The following is a 16,019-nucleotide window of genomic DNA, read 5'->3' as shown; positions in this document are numbered from 1 at the left end:
CTTCAAACAGATTGAAAAACTAGAGCTTATTCAGTTAAATGCCTTGAAGGAAAAGTGAGGAGGGAGTTCAGAGAAACGAATGTCAAGTGGTATGTGTTCATATTCTATAAAAAGAATATGCTGATTGTGCAAATGGAATCCTGGCATGGCTAAGAGATATTCTGTATAATAACAAGTCAACCACCATTATCTATACAACATTGGCCAATATGAGCGCCATAATCAGCTATGACATTGCAATGCATGGTAGAACAAGGTCTGAAGCTACATCCATTCCACAAACAGTCCTCAAATTGAAGAAAATAGGCAGACAAATACGCAATGGAGTTTGTTAAAGAGCAGGAAACTCTCTATCAAACACAGAAACATGAAGCTCAAGAGAAAAATCAACAGGATTTTGTGGAGACAAAGTGGTATTTGGTGGAGTGATAGAATCGGATGGTGATCAAGACTTCAAATCCTCAAATAAGAAGAGAAAGTTTGAGGATATGAACTGAGGCAGAAATGATTGTGAAAAGAAATTGCTGTTAAATCTTATGCAATAAGGGTTTTTATTCCTTTAGTATAGGGAGAGAAAATTGTAGCAAAAGGAAATTGAGATGTACCTGTACTTGTACTAGAGGGCATTGCAAGCGGCCAGCATCTCCATAATCCCCTCCCACGCGGCTGTAAAATCAGAAAGGGGCCGCCTCCTTTTCCTGTCCACCTCCTTCTAGAACATCGCTGCCGCTTTCCAATCAGCTACAGGTCTTGAGGGTTGGAGATTTAGTGTATTTCTGGAAAGATGATATGGATTGCTTCCCCAGCAGCGCTTCTTTCGCAGCATACAGAATCATGATCTGTCAATTCCCAAATGCATGTTGCCTGCACTGGTCAGCCTTGTCGTTGAGCCAGTAGAGCTCAGGGAGATGTTTTCCCGAGTCAGAGCTCCCGCTGCTGGGTCCTCTCGGCCATGATTGCTCCTTGATCAATACTATTGTTGTTTTCTGCGTTAATATGTCAGCTACAACCAGTTATTAATAGAATGATGGAGATGGAGATGGAGATGGAGATGGCGATGGCGATGGCGGTTATGATTTGTGAGCTAGGGAGCCCAGATAGCAACGCCAGCAGAAGAGTTCGCTAATAGGATTCTATAGATTTAACATTGAAATTGTGTATTTCTTTTTATTTTGATTTCTCCCTTATGGAGCAGTGTTATAATCTAATTTTAGTTGTCAAATTCCATATGAAACTTAACCTACGCGATGATCTCCTTTTCAACCACTGCTCATCCGTTCTAGCAAAAACTCTTGGAGCAAATGTTGCTGCTCCCCCATATCTCATCCATTACTAAGATCACAAACGGATCAGGTTGCAAAATCATCACTTCCATCCCACCGATTCACTTCCGGTCCAATTCAAAGGTGTATAATTGCGGTCTCATAGTCCATGTCAATTCTAGTTCCCACTAATACATCATCTCCACTCACTCCGCGAACATGATCGCTAGGTCAACCTTGCTTTCTAATTCAATGGCACAGCGAAGTTGTGCAAACAGTTCAGTGTGTCCTTCTCCTCTTCCTTGTCACTGTCATCATCGTAATCAACATAATCTTCTTCTTGATCGATTATTTGATGCCCAATGTTGTAATTTTTTGCCTCCACTATTGCCATCCCCTCCATTTGCTTCTCCGCCACCACGACATCCATTTCACCTGCTTCATTATCCTCTATCATCACCTCTACCACTTCGTCCTTGTCATCCTTGATGACCATCACCTCTTGCCTGTGGTCGTTGTAAACCTCGACATCAGTGTCCTCATTGATTACAATAACCTTGTGCTTCTTTGTGGGTTTCTCGGACATCATTGGTGGTGTTGCAATGGTGGAAATAGAGGATAGGCACAATGATATAAAGACTTGTGAGCAACATATCCAAATCTAGGGCCTATTGATTCAAGTTGTTGCATAGCGAAAATCTGAATATCTTTTAACATGGTAATCAGGAGCGTGTCGGGACGATGCCGTAATAATATTTCTGTTTCCATAGGGCTGACATAAAAAAGAAGCCAATACTTGGGGAGGTTAAAAGTTATGTCTTCTGTGTAGATCTGCAAACAGCTGTAGAAGCCAATGTTTTTAAAAACCATCTGCAGCTTCTTCCAAGTTCACAATGCCAAGTAATGATTGGATGTGGAGATCGCCCTCAATATACTACTGGCCACGGACAAATTAATATCGACTAAGCCAGGATGCAGCCACCAGTGTCCGTATCCTAATATTATTCAGTAACTGGTTCAGGTTCTTCAAGACGTGGGGATTGACATTTCCATCAGAATTTGGGTTAAATAAGGATCGTTGATGTAGATATATGCCCAGCTCCATTGAGGCTAGCTCAATGATCCGACGACATTCCTTGTATTCATCGGAAAGAGATGTCAAGTTCACAAATACCCAACTTTTAAACATCATGACATTTTGTATTGACCGTGGTGACAGGGAGGCCATTTTCGAAATCCTCAATTTCGGGTTCAAATATGCGACTAAAAATTTCGGCTTCTTCCTTCTTTTTAAGAGCATAAAATTGTCTAAGAACAACACTGCTTGTTGCTGATATCTTATGTCTTGGGATGTCAATCCTTCCAAAATCTAGGAAAGATGGGTATTCCTCAACGCTATCCGTATCTATCTTGGAGAGGGATTGAGGCGACTTCTCCACGAAGACAAAGAGAATAGTAGTAGATATGGCGGAAAATTTGAGGAGGCAATGAGGAAGATTGCAACTGTTCAAAAATCAACATAGAAGCTCAAGAGGTTGAAGGGTTGAGTAAAATGCGGAAAGCTTAAGTGGCTGTTGAATCTTGGCCTTGAAAACCTTGATGAGACTAGAAGAACACAATCCACAAGACAACACGACAACAACATGAGTGTGTTGGTGTGGTGTATCATAGTGATGGCATCTGGGCCTGGGGGTGACCTGGCACCGTAAGGGTTTTCGCATTGGGTCTCGTATATCAATGAACATTGTATAGGGAGGAAGACAGTGCAAGAATTAGTGATCAAGCACTTGAGCTGTTTGATAGCTTCTGGCTTCCCAAAGAAGATCCTCAACCAGAGAATATAACAACGGTTATCACCTCAACTAGAGGTTGTTGACAATGGAGACTATCTCAACTAGAGGCTCTAGCTGTTCTTCTACATTTGCTGGCTCCGCGGTGGAGGCTTTTCGTAGATTATTATCTGACATCTTGGTGTCCTCAACTAAGTCTTCATATTCGATATTTGAGTTGTTTGATTCATCCATTGTGTCTATCTTGAATGCCCCAAGGGCAACAGGTTTTTGGTTGTCGCCTTGGTGTACCTCTGGCGTTTCTGGATTCCTTTCATGCAGTGTGTATTCCTTCGTCAGATCAGGCGTTCCACCCGATCTCAAGTTAACCATGAGGTTCAAATCAACAAGGCATCTAGGCACCCTTTTGATGATGCTAGGGTGGCACGTGTCTGGGTTACCTATTATGGACAAATACACCGCACAACTATCTGTTGGGGGGTTTGGATTGGTTCGTCCCCTCTACCAGCATAACACTGGTGTGAGCTGGAAGAAAGACGGAGAGTGGGTTACTTGAAGTTGTGTCAGATTTGAAGGGCGCCGATGGTATAATAATACCAGTTATGATTCCAAGGAATCATGACTACATTCCCTTGCTCGTCCGTTCCAACCCCGCCCACGTACTCATCGGTCCCCGATTCGTGCACAAAAATCGCACCTTGCTTATCCCTGACATCGATGACGACGAAGACGGTATTTTCTGGTGGTTTTGTTCTGACATTGTTTGCCAAAGGCTGCCAATCTGGGTCGCTGATATCATCACGGATGGTCTGGATATCACTCAATGTCTGATTAGCTTGTGTATAGAGGGGCGCTGAATACCATCTTACCTCCTTATTTGTTTTCAGATCCTTAACCTTGCAAACCATCAAGAGATTTTAGGCTTACACCCAAAAAGAAAGCTGACCTATAACACCGAGGCTCAAACTGAAAAAAAAGGGAAAAGAAAGACGCATCCGGATCGACTAGACGACGATTTTTGCATCTCAGTGTATCTTGAAAGTGAGGGACGTTCAATGGAAATATCTTGAAGACGGTAATGATCGTTGAAAGGGAGATCCTAATAAGGACTAACCACTAGTTATTTAAGGGCAGACTGCTTCTCCCGAAGATGCCAAGGAAGTATGACGGCCATAAACCCCCAGTGAAGACCATGTGATGTGGAAGCTTCTAGTAAAACCGACAACGAAAGAGAACAGGTTGGGCAGCAACACCTTGTGAGGTTAGATCGAGGTTTGATATTAATATGGACCCGCATGTGCGCAAGGTGGGGGGTGGTATCATGAGGGGTAATTTTGAGGCTAAGCCAAACTGTGGTCCAGCAGTTGCAGGGAGTGACATATTTCTGCTGATTTTCATTGATTTCAGCTGATTTCGATTGATTTCAGTGTTGTATTTTCAGTTGATGTCAAACGTTCTGTCATCTAGCATGGAACTACAGCTGAATATGCAGAGAGGGAGAACCATAATGGGAAGCACTCATCGGCGACGCAAAGACAAAGGCATTCGACATCTAAAAGTAAAGACTGAGGAGTAGAAGCACAGCAGTATGCTGTGTATAGCATTGAAATGAGATGATTACTCTGTCAGTAAGGTTAGAACTGAAGGGCAAGGTCATCATTCAAAAATTTATAGAATTGTAGAGAGGAAAACTTGACTGTATCTCAAAACACACCTTCTATGAGACATGGGTGCTACCATGCATGAAAGACTAGGTGATGGCTCACTCGTCGAGTATTCTTGCATGCGAAACCATACCCAAATTGGTCTAGAACCTTGTGTCGGTGGCACGGACCTACCTCTGGCAAGGCTTCGCTGCCTAGTGAAGCTACATCCTTTGATCTCGGGGATGTCATCTCAGTGAGACCTTTAATCCTGTAAAGGTAATATGTCAAGAATAGAAGTGCCATGTCCTTAATGGTGAACCAATGAATAGTCTGCAGCCTCCTTGGTGCTGAAACGTTATGGCGTCGTGATTATTCCAACCAGGTGCTAGCCAGGATCAATGGAAGCCGCGTTCAGCCCATCGACCATCCAGCAAAGGACATAAAAATACTCCGCTTTCTCTAAGTGGGTTCTTTCCAGCCCTCAACCCCATCCAACAGTGTTTTCAATGCTTTGTGTGATATTCCCTCATATCTTATCACCCTGAGCAAAACTTCGTGAGTCATTCCCAATACCATTTAATCTAAAGCACACACACGATGCTCATCGTCGAAGCAAGCACATTTCATAATCATGCCAACTCAAGGCGGTTTGATCAATACAACGCCCCTCGCGATTCAGTACGACCGAGCATTGCAAGACCCATATGAGGATTCTACAATTGGCCTTTGGAATCGTCTTCTCAACGCGTACTTTGACAACAATAGCTGGATTGTGACTCCTCAAAAGTGCCAGGAAACAAACACCAGGCCGGACTTTGTTATTGAAAGGTTCTGGGCAAATAATTCATTCATCGAAGTGATCATCATCAAAGCAAAGCCTCAACAGCAAACTATGAGGCAGGATCATCAGACAGATGAGCAGGTACTCAGTTACACCCTGAATGCCCTTCATTCAGGCCAGCAAAAAGGTCAAAGAAAGATATATGCTCTGCGGGTGGTTGGCGTGTACATCATGGCATATAAGGTGTCAATCAATCAACCGTCACTGACACCAATGGCATCGGATTACATGAACCCAAAGCAACATGTGGTGGCGATTTTACAAATCTTCAATACTATCAAAGCTGCTAATGTTTTAGTACCATGAATGCTCAGAGATAAGTGCTGCAGTTTTGTTCCTGGTGAATTTATTTTGTATTGAACAATTCATGTATCTAATCCTATAATAGCCAGATCAAATATATTGGGTGATTATAGACAGCAATCTTAATACAGTAAAAAAGCGCATTCGACGATAAAGCTGAGAAGAGAGAAAAAGGGAAGGAGGAATGAGCTCGTAGATTACGTAACCCAAACGCCAAGCAAGCTCTGTGGTTCTAGTCACGTGGTGAGATTGGCCAAAGGACATTTACAAAATAAAATCTTAGGCTCTTGCCAGAAGCGTAATCAACCACATGTGGGAAATTGAACACACAGTATTTTCGCTATTTTACTCCAGTGTCGTGCTCCAATAACACGGAGACAATACATGGTCTGTGGTGGAAATGGGGTACTGTCAACCTTGTCTTTTGTGTGGTAGAACCATTGACTCCACATGTTCTGCAGGAGTGGAAGCATGAAGGGCATCTTTTCAGGCTCTGCAATTCGAGGAAGATGTGATGAGCAGGCACTGCCTTGTCAAACTGTTGAAGGCTTACATACCAGCTGGAACTAAAGATGTTACCCATTCACTCTGTTGGTTGGTTGTGACAAAAGCTCTTGGAACGCGTGCAGTCAATTTTGAGTGGCTGCAGAGATTCTGCCATCTTCTCAGAGATATGAGACCATTTTTCACTCCGATACCTTTTCCAGAAAGTCCTGAAATTCCCAATAACGCGGAGGGCATCGGCAATGAACCCGTGAGTAAAACCTCCACCAATGGTAACAGCGGTGTTTTTGACAGATTCGCTCTTCCGCACGAGATCATCCAAGTTATCTACAGACATTTGAACAGCTATCAGGATGTGGTTAACTTGAAAAAAGCGGCACAGATTGGACCAGATGCCAGAAAATGGTTCGTACTCGGGTGAAAATATCTGGCTTATGGGTCGCCATTCCTTACAGGTTCAAATGAAGAGGTCTTGAGTAAAATAAAGGGAATCCTTTGGAATCTTCATAATCGCCCAAGCTGTTTCCCTAATATTGTTAACTATGACATGGTGTGGGAAAATGTTGAGATGATATTTTCAAAGATGGAACAGCAATTATTTGGGCTAGATACTGAAATAAACCTCACTGAGCGCCATGTCATCTGTTCCACACTAAGATCAGGCCAGTTAAGGAAAAAGGCCATCCATTTCAATGCTGTATCAAGGATAATGGTTAATTTCAGTGATGTTCTCGACTGACACTACATGTGTGGCTTCCAGTTCGATGATAATATCTCGGGCTATGACGGTGATTTGTCGATTACAATTCCTCTGAAAGGGTTCAGTGGCCTGCAACTAGTATCAGATGGTGAAGGCTTTACAGCCTTGCAGATAAAGAATATATCAGCTTGGGAACAGAATTGGTATGGCTCTGCTCCTGACTCAGACCATCTTATGTTTGCTCAGATGAAGTGGTCTATTAGCCATTCTGTTGAACTCGCCATCTCTGTTGATGTATATTCTCTTCCTATTATCATCCTTGATTGCATCGCTAAATCATTGTTAGGCATTTAAAGTACACGCGATTGCTTATACATCAGATCCACTTCAAAGTCAATCAGTTGCTTGGGATTCCAAATTGCTGTCTGAGTGTATGACATCAACTGTCCTAGTCAATCAACACCCACTCGATGGTGTATTACCCTTCAGCTTTGTTGATAAGCATCTTGGAGACGCGAAAGCTATAAGCGCGTTCATAGATGTGTGGACTCAATCTATTATGGGATTTGAGTTTACATTCGGAAGTAGTCTGGTCAATATCGGCCGCCCACATCTGTCGGCGATCAAGGTCTCTTTTCATGTCGACTTCCAAGTAGGAGAGGTTTTCACAGCGCTTGCCTGCGCAGAGGCAAATGTAAACTCTGGTGTAGCAATGAAGGTGAGATTTTCATTTTCTCCAATTGTTTAGCAATTCCTACTTATACTTTTAGTTCTTCACCAATTTTGGCAGGAGCGCTATTTTCGGAGATCCAACAGCGAAAAATTGGTGTGTTGCTGTGTTCTCAATGGGGGTGTTCTGTACATCTAGGATTAGCCCCTCTGTTTCTATAGTAAGTGTTTATTTCTCTCCCTTGCAATCTATTTTACTGAAACAATGAGGACAGGGTATAGGAATGGACTGCATATCAGTTCTCAGTGTTCTGCAGAGCGGGCCTCTCCAACAGCATGTGAATGTCAATACTTCACAACCAGCAATGTGGTATGAAACAGTTACCATCAAGTTCACTGGATCTTGTGAGCCAACTGTTGCTTTTCTTTCTATGGCGGACTTCACAGCAGTGTCAAGGATTACCATTTATATGGAATGTTTATCTGGGAATGGCTATCTCTGCGGGATCAAAATTTTCCATAGAGATAGTAGCCTGGATATATTAGGAGAAGCATGAGAGGAAGCTCAATCTTTTGCGGTCAATGATGAATTGACTTATGTCTCAATCTACTATGATGTCAACTTCGGAACATCCTACCGAGTTAAAGGTCTATGTTTTGGCTGCGCCTCTCATTTTATGGATGTGGGACGCTTAGAGGGGTGCATGAGTGAGTCTATTAAGCTATCAAAGAATCAGCGTGTCCTGTACTGGGTGTTTCATGCATCATTCTCATATCTGAACTCAACAATGTCTGGAATTAGCCTACCTGCATTTGACTAGGCCCTCTTGAGACCAAGCGGCTAATCTCACGATTGACTGGCATTCACCTTTTGAGGATTTTGGAGTGACAGGGCCCGCAGCTAAGATCCCAACACACCGACATGAGAATCAAAGCACCAATACCTAATATGGAAAAATCATCTCTGCTGCAATAATCTTTTATCTTTTTAGGTGGGTTGGTATCCATATATCGTAGATGTTCCTGGTGAATTTGTATGCCGTCCATCTCTCTTTGGATTACAAGATCAAATAACATTTCTTTCTAAATGATCGACAGCCACATGATCTGTTCTGTATGTGGCCAGAGTCAGAATTTCTGGTTTTATTCTCTCCTACCAAACTCTCCAATCAAATATTGAAATAACCGGGTGATGATGCCGCTTGTTTTTTCATTGAACGTGGCCCAGAACGACGACTGCACTCACCATGCATGTTTTCTTGCATATGCGACTGGAAGATAACTGACTGGACTAGTGACTATTTCTTCCAATTATAATGATATTCCGCTAGTAATCGTTAACCATCTGGGATTATTTGGGCAGTTCAGTATTTAACTCAGGGCTGAGTGGCGACCCAGGCGGAAGATTTTGATGGGTCAAAATGAGGAAGGATGTTTTTTGTGGCTTCGTCAATGTGGTGGTACTTCGGATGATTGGATTTTCCGGAGGGAAAAGCGATTGAGTCTTCTACCGGATTGGGATTGTTGTCTCAATCCCCACTTTTAGCTGATGTTCACGCCACCATGGTTGGCATTCGGACGCGCTAGTGAATAGTTACCCTAGGGAGCCAGTTGGAGATCCCCTTCTTAGGGGTATCGTCGAATCTTACTCCCTTGTCCATTGGTTTTATGTCTTCTGTCGTTCTCTTACCGGTTTTGTACTTGTATAGACAATAAAGCTTAGATTAGATTTACTTTCCAAAAAGAGCTTAGTGGTCATTTCAAATTCATTGTAATTTACAACAAACTGAATCTTTCATCTATTCTTGCTTCTGCTATTTAGGGTGATTCGTACCCTTTATATACCACCACGGCGTTGGTGGTGATTGAGCTCTTTTGCCCTAGTGGCCAATATGGTGTTGGGCGGGCTGCCACTCCACCGCACCGTGCACGTGATGACCCCTATTGGAGGAGGATAATGTGGGATGGTGGCCAGCGGCAGCTAATAAATATGGCATCTCTATGGGGTGCGCTAGTCCGTAATAGGCAGCATAGGGCCAACAATGTGTGTGCGTGGGTCACATTTATCTCAGTAAAACTCAGCCACTCCACTTCGAGCTAACTCAATCCGAACTACTGCCAAGTCCTGCTAACATCTGAGCCAATCAACTGTCAAGGGACTTACACTAAATCTAAATGGGACATCCTCAGCAAACTTATCTCGGTAAAACTCAGCCACTCCACTTCGAGCTAACTCAATCCGAACTACTGCCAAGTCCTGCTAACATCTGAGCCAATCAACTGTCAAGGGACTTACACTAAACCTAAATGGGACATCCTCAGCAAACTCTTCGCGGAGCGTCTGAGAAAAAACGGTTCCAGTTTGTTAGCAACACGGGAACGATTTGCTCCAACCATAATGTTTGAGATAGAATCACTGTACAACCTCACTTATAGATCATTTCTCTACCACCTTGGAGGGTTAATTTTCCAATTTCCTATCGATTGAACTAATTTTTATTCAAAAATACATATATTGTGAGTATGAAGTGTCGCGTTGAAAACTGCTACTCTGATTTTGAACACGGGAACGATTTGCTAATTTTTCAACCATGATCATGTCTAGTCACCCAACGCCTTGATCTTGCCATCAAAACATATATCCGGTCATCAGTAGCTCTAGCCAAAGCACCGAGTGTATTTTCTGATGACTTCTGACATCTTTTGGTGATGTCCAACAACTTCTGGCAACTTCTGTCAACTTCGCATAACTCTTGACCACCTCACACAGCACATCAACTTCTGACAACATCTGGGATCTTTCAACAACTTGTGGGATCTTTTGACAACTTCTGGACCAATCACATAACACCTTTTTTTGACAGCTGGGTCAGACAACTCTGTTGAATATGGCCAAGGGGGATCGAAGAAAACGCAAAAGTCAGCAACAACGGCGGCTTCAAAAGCTATCATTTAAAGCAAATACTTTCCATGAAAATTGAAGACATGCCACAAGTTGTTATGAGTTACGCTGAACCCGAAAGTATCGACAAGCAACAGGATGTTATTGAGCATTGTCTTCGACGAATCCTTCAAGGCCCGCGTCCAGATCCTAAATGCACTCTTCGGCCACACATAGAACAAGTCCGTATGCTCCGGCGCATGATATATGGATATGGCGACACTTTATTCATTGCCAGAACTGGCTATGGAAAGAGTCTTATTCTTCAATCCTATACAATTCTGACAGGGAAGATAACCATTCAACTGATTCCTCTAAACAAGCTTGGTGATCAGCAGACAGATGATATAGCTCAGTTTCCCTCTACCAATCCTTGTCTGATCAGTGCCAGCAATCTCCAGGGAGAAGAGCACTTACTCAAACGTATCCAACAGTGTGAATATACACATATCTTACTCAGTCCAGAGCAAGCGCTTTCCAAGCAGTTTCAGTGTATCCTTCAAGACCCTACTTTACAAGAAAAGATTGGGCTTGTAGCTATTGATGAGTGTCATCTTATCACTCAGTGGAGTGGATTCCGTGGTCAGTTTGCCAGGCTGGGGCATCTGAGATTGCTTTTGCGTGAGGACATTGTCTGGTTTGGCTGTTCTGCAACCCTCAGCAGTAAAGATGAAGATATTATTCTTCAAAATGCTGGATTTCGTTCTGTTGGTGATAATCCACGGCAGACTCAGATTATTCGAACCTCCATTAACCGTCCTGATATTTTTATTGGTATACATCCAATTCCACGTGGTAAATTAGCATCCTATGATATGCTATATTTCTTATTGAATGAGGCCGTTGATACAGATGGAAAGATCATACCTCAATCTATCTTAAAAACTATTGTTTTTATTGATAGTATTGTCAAAGTTCATCAAGCAGTGCAGTTTTTCCGATCAATGCTTCTTCAGCTCTGTCAGAATAACAGCCAAAATACTGATGATATTGACACCTCTTTCATCAATGACACCATCCAGCTTTTTCACTCTCGAGTGTCCGAAGTGGACAAGAATAATCGCTTCAAGGAGTTCATGGAACCAACATCGAAAATACGAATCATGGTGGCAACAACCTCACTGGGTATGGGTATAAATATTCCAGATGTCGAGCGTACTGTTGTATGGGGATTTCCTATCGAGGGAGGTGATATCGCGGATGTTTGGCAACGATGTGGACGAGGGGGTCGCAGACCAGGTCGAAAGAGTCATGCCTTGATTTTTCTTCCCTACTGGGCATTTGACTCCGAAGGTTATGAAAAGAAAGCTCTTCAACATTCTCAACCATTAGTGAAACAAAGATCTCAGCAAAGAACTTGATACCAGGCCAGTCAGCTATCACAGTTCATGAACTTCGAGGACATATCTGATGCTGAAAGTATTGCATCAAATATGACAAGTCAGAGTCAAAGTCAATGTAGGACAACAACTGTAAAGGCATGGACAGAGAGTGAAATGCAAAGACGAGCCAATCTCTCTGCTGACTGGAAGACAATTATCAATGGCCCATGCCACCGAAAAGGCCTTCTGACATATCTTGGTGAGGATCGACTTCCATTTGGCATGGATAGAATGGACACTTCTATGGAGGAATGCTGCAGCAGATGCAATTCTAGCCGCGTACCTGCATTCAAACAGCCACCCACTACAAACACTATCAAGGGACCTCGAGTCAATAGTCGCAGTGCTATTCTGTTGTCAGTACTTAAGAACTGGTGTACGCAACGTGCAGAGGAACAGTGTCATCATGATCGAGGCTTTCCGGTGCCAGCATCACGGTTTATGTCTACCCAGTGTCAGTGGCAGATAGCTGCTTTATTTCACAAGGAGACACCCACCTTTGGATCCAATTGGAATGAATTGTGTGATGCTGCCAATCTTCTTCAAACTTGGAGCTATCAAGATGAATTTGATGATCAGCTTCACAGCTTTCTGTTGAGTCAAATTGCAGTTGTAAACAACACATATGAAGCTGTTCGCATAGCAAGATATCAACGTCAGACAGTCAGAAACATGGAGAAAGCAGCAGAAATTGCAGTATCTACTGAGATATCAGGCAGTGATTCAGTCAGCGAAGAGACAGCAGCTCAGCAGCTCACAGCTGCATGGCGTGTGAAAGACAATAATCTGGCCCGAATGCTACTCAACAAGCAGCAAAAAGAGCTCAGCAATTTAATGAGATCTTCACTGAGACCTCTACTGCTCTTTTGACTGCTGTTGCTGCTGCTGAAGCCTCTGCTATTCTAGCCACAACTATTGCCAGTGCTTCCACTACTCCGCAGTCTACTCCTCCTCCAAGCCCACGAGTTTGCAAATCTACAACTGCTCAAGTTCACACTCCACGCAAGCGGCGAAGTAATAACAAGAGTATTGATATTCAAACCCCTCGCAAACGAACACCACTTGGTGAACGGAATGCAAATGCAGAGATTGTATTCACAAAGATATCTCGTTTTGGCCGTGTTCAAACTCCTTCTCGCAGAGGAAGAGACAACTTCTCTATAGAAAATGATAGTATCAAATAGTTAGACATCTTCTATAATAGATCTTCTGCAAATTCCTTACAACTTCTGAGAACTTCTGCTAACTTCTGAACCAATTGTAAATCATTGAGCAGTAGAAGTGAATAGAAATGTACTCACCTAGGTGTTATTAACCTGCTCAAGTGTTATTCACTCATATTATAAGTATAAATATGATCTTTATGCTTCTATTCCTCCATCTTTCTTTCAATCAGCATTCCTTACTATATGAACTACTGTCGCACTTGCCCCTTCATCCATCATCCATTCTTGAATACAACAAAAGTAAGTTATATCTTGATCATAGATGATGTATGAACCCATCTTTGACTAAACAGTTTAGTCAATACAATCATGTCTACCCACGAGCTCGAGTTCGCCGTCCTCAAAGCCCACTTTGACACACATTATGCAACCAAGCCTGAGGAGGTCTGCGCGGGCTGCCTCCGTGTTGCTGAATATGGACCCTTGCGTAAATGCATTGTTTCCGGTGTTAGAAAGTCGTGTGATAATTGTCATTTCCGTGGCATAAAGTGTTGCGCTGTATGTTCATTGTATGCCACTCCTAGAGAAAGTTTAGACACTAACTGATATCATTATAGATCCTCAAAGAGTCTCATTCCATCGTCGAATTTTATATCAGAAGATCATGCGAGGTGATGTGTCGGAAGCAGGGAGATAATGATGACTATCACAATGTCATGAAGGAGTTAAAGAGTACGCTGAGGGCAGCCAACGATTTGGTCAGGTTTTATAAGGGTGTTACAATGGAACCATTTGTTGAAGGAGGTCCCCGGGTTGTTGTCGGTGCAGATGATGGAGTTGACTTGCGTAATGCAAGCCGTTTTTTTGATGAGGAGTTGCCAATGGGTTTTCCTTTGTGCCCGGTGGATCTCGTTGATCGTAAGGTTGATGGAGGGATTATTGAGGAGTAGTCTTTGTTGTTGTTGTTGTTGTTGCCATTTTTGTTGCTGTTGCTATTTTTGTTGTTGCTTTTGCTTTTGTTTTTTTATTTTATTTTTTCTTTTTAATCTCTTCCTTTATTTTATTTAAATGATCAATTAGATATCATTCTTTCAATTCTGGTGTATGATCATCAAAGATTTTCTTCTAAGCTTAACAAGCTTCAAACAGCACTGTAAAGCAGTTGAAGTGTTGAAAGCAAATCTTGCCCTCGCTACTTGCTTGGATCTCAGTGTCCTAAAGGTATAAACTTCTCTGCAAGAGGCAAATATAGCTCATATAACTGACCTGAACTGCAATAGAAGATAACCTGTCGCAATCTCCCGGGAATTCTATATGTTTTTAGATCGACCCCCCCCCAAGTAAGGTCATACAATAAAATGCCTTTGAAACTGTCACCTTGGGATTCTGGGCTGGATCTGCGGATCTTTGATATTCTACCGGACAGAATATCAGCCAATGTGGAAGAGTTTCGGGTTGAAGCCTGGATGCATCTGGATCGGCGCATCCAGCTTCATGATATCACGGATCGTATGCATCCTGAATTTCGCATAGCAAAAAATGCACTCCAGCAGTGTGGAGTCAGGTTTCGCCAGGCATTCAGTATACTCTCCTGGGGATCAGGTAATAAACAAACTCAGGTTGTTGCGGAGCAGCTTGAGAAGGAAATGGAAGCTAGAGGCATCGACCTAGCTTTGAATTCCACTTGCAGTTTGATGCCAGGTTTGATCAACTTGGCTTTGGGTGAGGCAGGCGGGAGAATCACTGTTCCTGAGGCATACAGACAACAGAACCTCTGCGAACTTCTTCAAAGTTCAGTGAAGTTCTGAATCAACAGGATCTTCGAGGAAAATGGCACTGCGAGACGATGGAATCTTCGAGGAAAATGGCGCTGCGAGACGATGGAATCTTCAAGGAAAATGGCGCTGCGAGACGATGGGATCTTCGAGGAAAATGGCGCTGCGAGACAATGGGATTGTTTGTAAAGAGTAGTAATATTCATATCTTTGATCTTCTATTAACTTCACTGATCTTTTGTAAACATCTGTGAATTTCTTTGAAGTCGTGTGAACTTCTGAGCCTATCAAATTAGTCAATGAATGAGAAGACAAATTCACTATATTAAAGAAGAAATGAATAATACTATACTGACATCTTTGATTCTTTTCTTTCTTTCTTTCTCTTCTTCTTTTCTTCCTCTGAAATCAAAAATAATCAATATGGCGCCCCCCCCCCCTGCAACATTGGTGCGGATGCACCAACCCTGCTTTCCCATCAGCGAAAATGACATTCTTGCTGCTGCTGCAGCTATCCCGCGTGGACAACTCCGCTCTGGCGGAGTTCGTCGCCCCCTGTATGTCTATTCAGCATGAAAAGTATAATGAGAATGGAATGGAATACTAACACTGGCAATTAGCCCTCCCCCCCGTGCCCGTGCCCGTGCCCGCGCCCGCCCTCGCCCCTCCGCCCTCGCCCTCGCCCTCGCCCTCGCCCGTGAGGGTGGGGGGGAGGAAGTGCCTGAGACTCCCCCCCCTCCTTTGGAGGATGAAGAGGACGAGCTGGACTTGTCCAAGTAGGCGTGAAAAACTTCCTCTAAATGAGTGCAATAAGAAGCTAATGTTGTCGCATAGCAGCCCTTGCCCTCAGCCCCCGCCCTCTTCCTCCGGCTCCTTCTCTCCTCTGTTCTTTGCAGAGGAAGGGGTTCCATTGGAACCAATCAAGTAAGCAATATGAATTTGAATGAGATATATGATAGGGAAAGAATCGATCACTGACATGTTATATCAGCTTCCCCTCCCCGTCCCCGGCGCCGATGACACCCCCCCCCCTGGCCCCC

At 43.2% G+C, this 16,019-nt stretch overlaps 6 protein-coding genes across 6 annotated transcripts in view; 5 read left to right on the top strand and 1 right to left on the bottom strand.

Moving 5' to 3' along the window:
- Positions 1-3,124: 3,124 nt before the first annotated feature.
- On the bottom strand, positions 3,125-3,916 carry HCBG_05171 (uncharacterized protein; the record flags this gene model as incomplete). The annotated part of the gene is made up of 3 exons (XM_045432220.1): positions 3,125-3,467; positions 3,716-3,861; positions 3,914-3,916. The coding sequence occupies 3 exons, from the start codon at positions 3,914-3,916 to the stop codon at positions 3,125-3,127; spliced, it is 492 nt and encodes a 163-aa protein (XP_045287432.1).
- Positions 3,917-5,329: 1,413 nt separating this feature from the next.
- On the top strand, positions 5,330-5,845 carry HCBG_05170 (uncharacterized protein; the record flags this gene model as incomplete). Its single annotated transcript, XM_045432219.1, has 1 exon — positions 5,330-5,845. One exon carries the CDS (start codon positions 5,330-5,332, stop codon positions 5,843-5,845), a length of 516 nt encoding a protein of 171 aa, XP_045287431.1.
- A 903-nt stretch (positions 5,846-6,748) lies between these two features.
- HCBG_05169 (uncharacterized protein) lies at positions 6,749-8,057 on the top strand (the record flags this gene model as incomplete). Its single annotated transcript, XM_045432218.1, has 4 exons — positions 6,749-6,751; positions 7,107-7,340; positions 7,393-7,764; positions 7,998-8,057. 4 exons carry the CDS (start codon positions 6,749-6,751, stop codon positions 8,055-8,057), a joined length of 669 nt encoding a protein of 222 aa, XP_045287430.1.
- Positions 8,058-10,700: 2,643 nt separating this feature from the next.
- Positions 10,701-13,222, top strand: HCBG_05168 (ATP-dependent DNA helicase; the record flags this gene model as incomplete). Its single annotated transcript, XM_045432217.1, has 3 exons — positions 10,701-11,987; positions 12,024-12,807; positions 12,945-13,222. 3 exons carry the CDS (start codon positions 10,701-10,703, stop codon positions 13,220-13,222), a joined length of 2,349 nt encoding a protein of 782 aa, XP_045287429.1.
- A 351-nt stretch (positions 13,223-13,573) lies between these two features.
- On the top strand, positions 13,574-14,154 carry HCBG_05167 (uncharacterized protein; the record flags this gene model as incomplete). Its single annotated transcript, XM_045432216.1, has 2 exons — positions 13,574-13,762; positions 13,822-14,154. 2 exons carry the CDS (start codon positions 13,574-13,576, stop codon positions 14,152-14,154), a joined length of 522 nt encoding a protein of 173 aa, XP_045287428.1.
- Positions 14,155-14,562: 408 nt separating this feature from the next.
- Positions 14,563-16,019, top strand: part of HCBG_05166 (uncharacterized protein) — a gene marked incomplete at both ends in the record, with an annotated part of 2,057 nt that continues 600 nt past the window's right edge. The window contains 5 exons of the mRNA XM_045432215.1: positions 14,563-15,000; positions 15,021-15,160; positions 15,462-15,536; positions 15,600-15,755; positions 15,814-15,903. Coding sequence (XP_045287427.1) covers positions 14,563-15,000; positions 15,021-15,160; positions 15,462-15,536; positions 15,600-15,755; positions 15,814-15,903 — 899 coding nt within the window. The remainder of the gene's footprint in view (positions 15,001-15,020; positions 15,161-15,461; positions 15,537-15,599; positions 15,756-15,813; positions 15,904-16,019) is intronic.

Source organism: Histoplasma capsulatum, assembly GCF_000150115.1.
Source record: "Histoplasma capsulatum G186AR genomic scaffold supercont2.6, whole genome shotgun sequence".
NCBI classification, from domain to species: Eukaryota; Fungi; Ascomycota; class Eurotiomycetes; order Onygenales; family Ajellomycetaceae; genus Histoplasma; species Histoplasma capsulatum.
The sequence above is the reverse complement of the archived record's forward strand: the minus strand, read 5'-3'. Positions and strand labels throughout refer to the sequence as shown.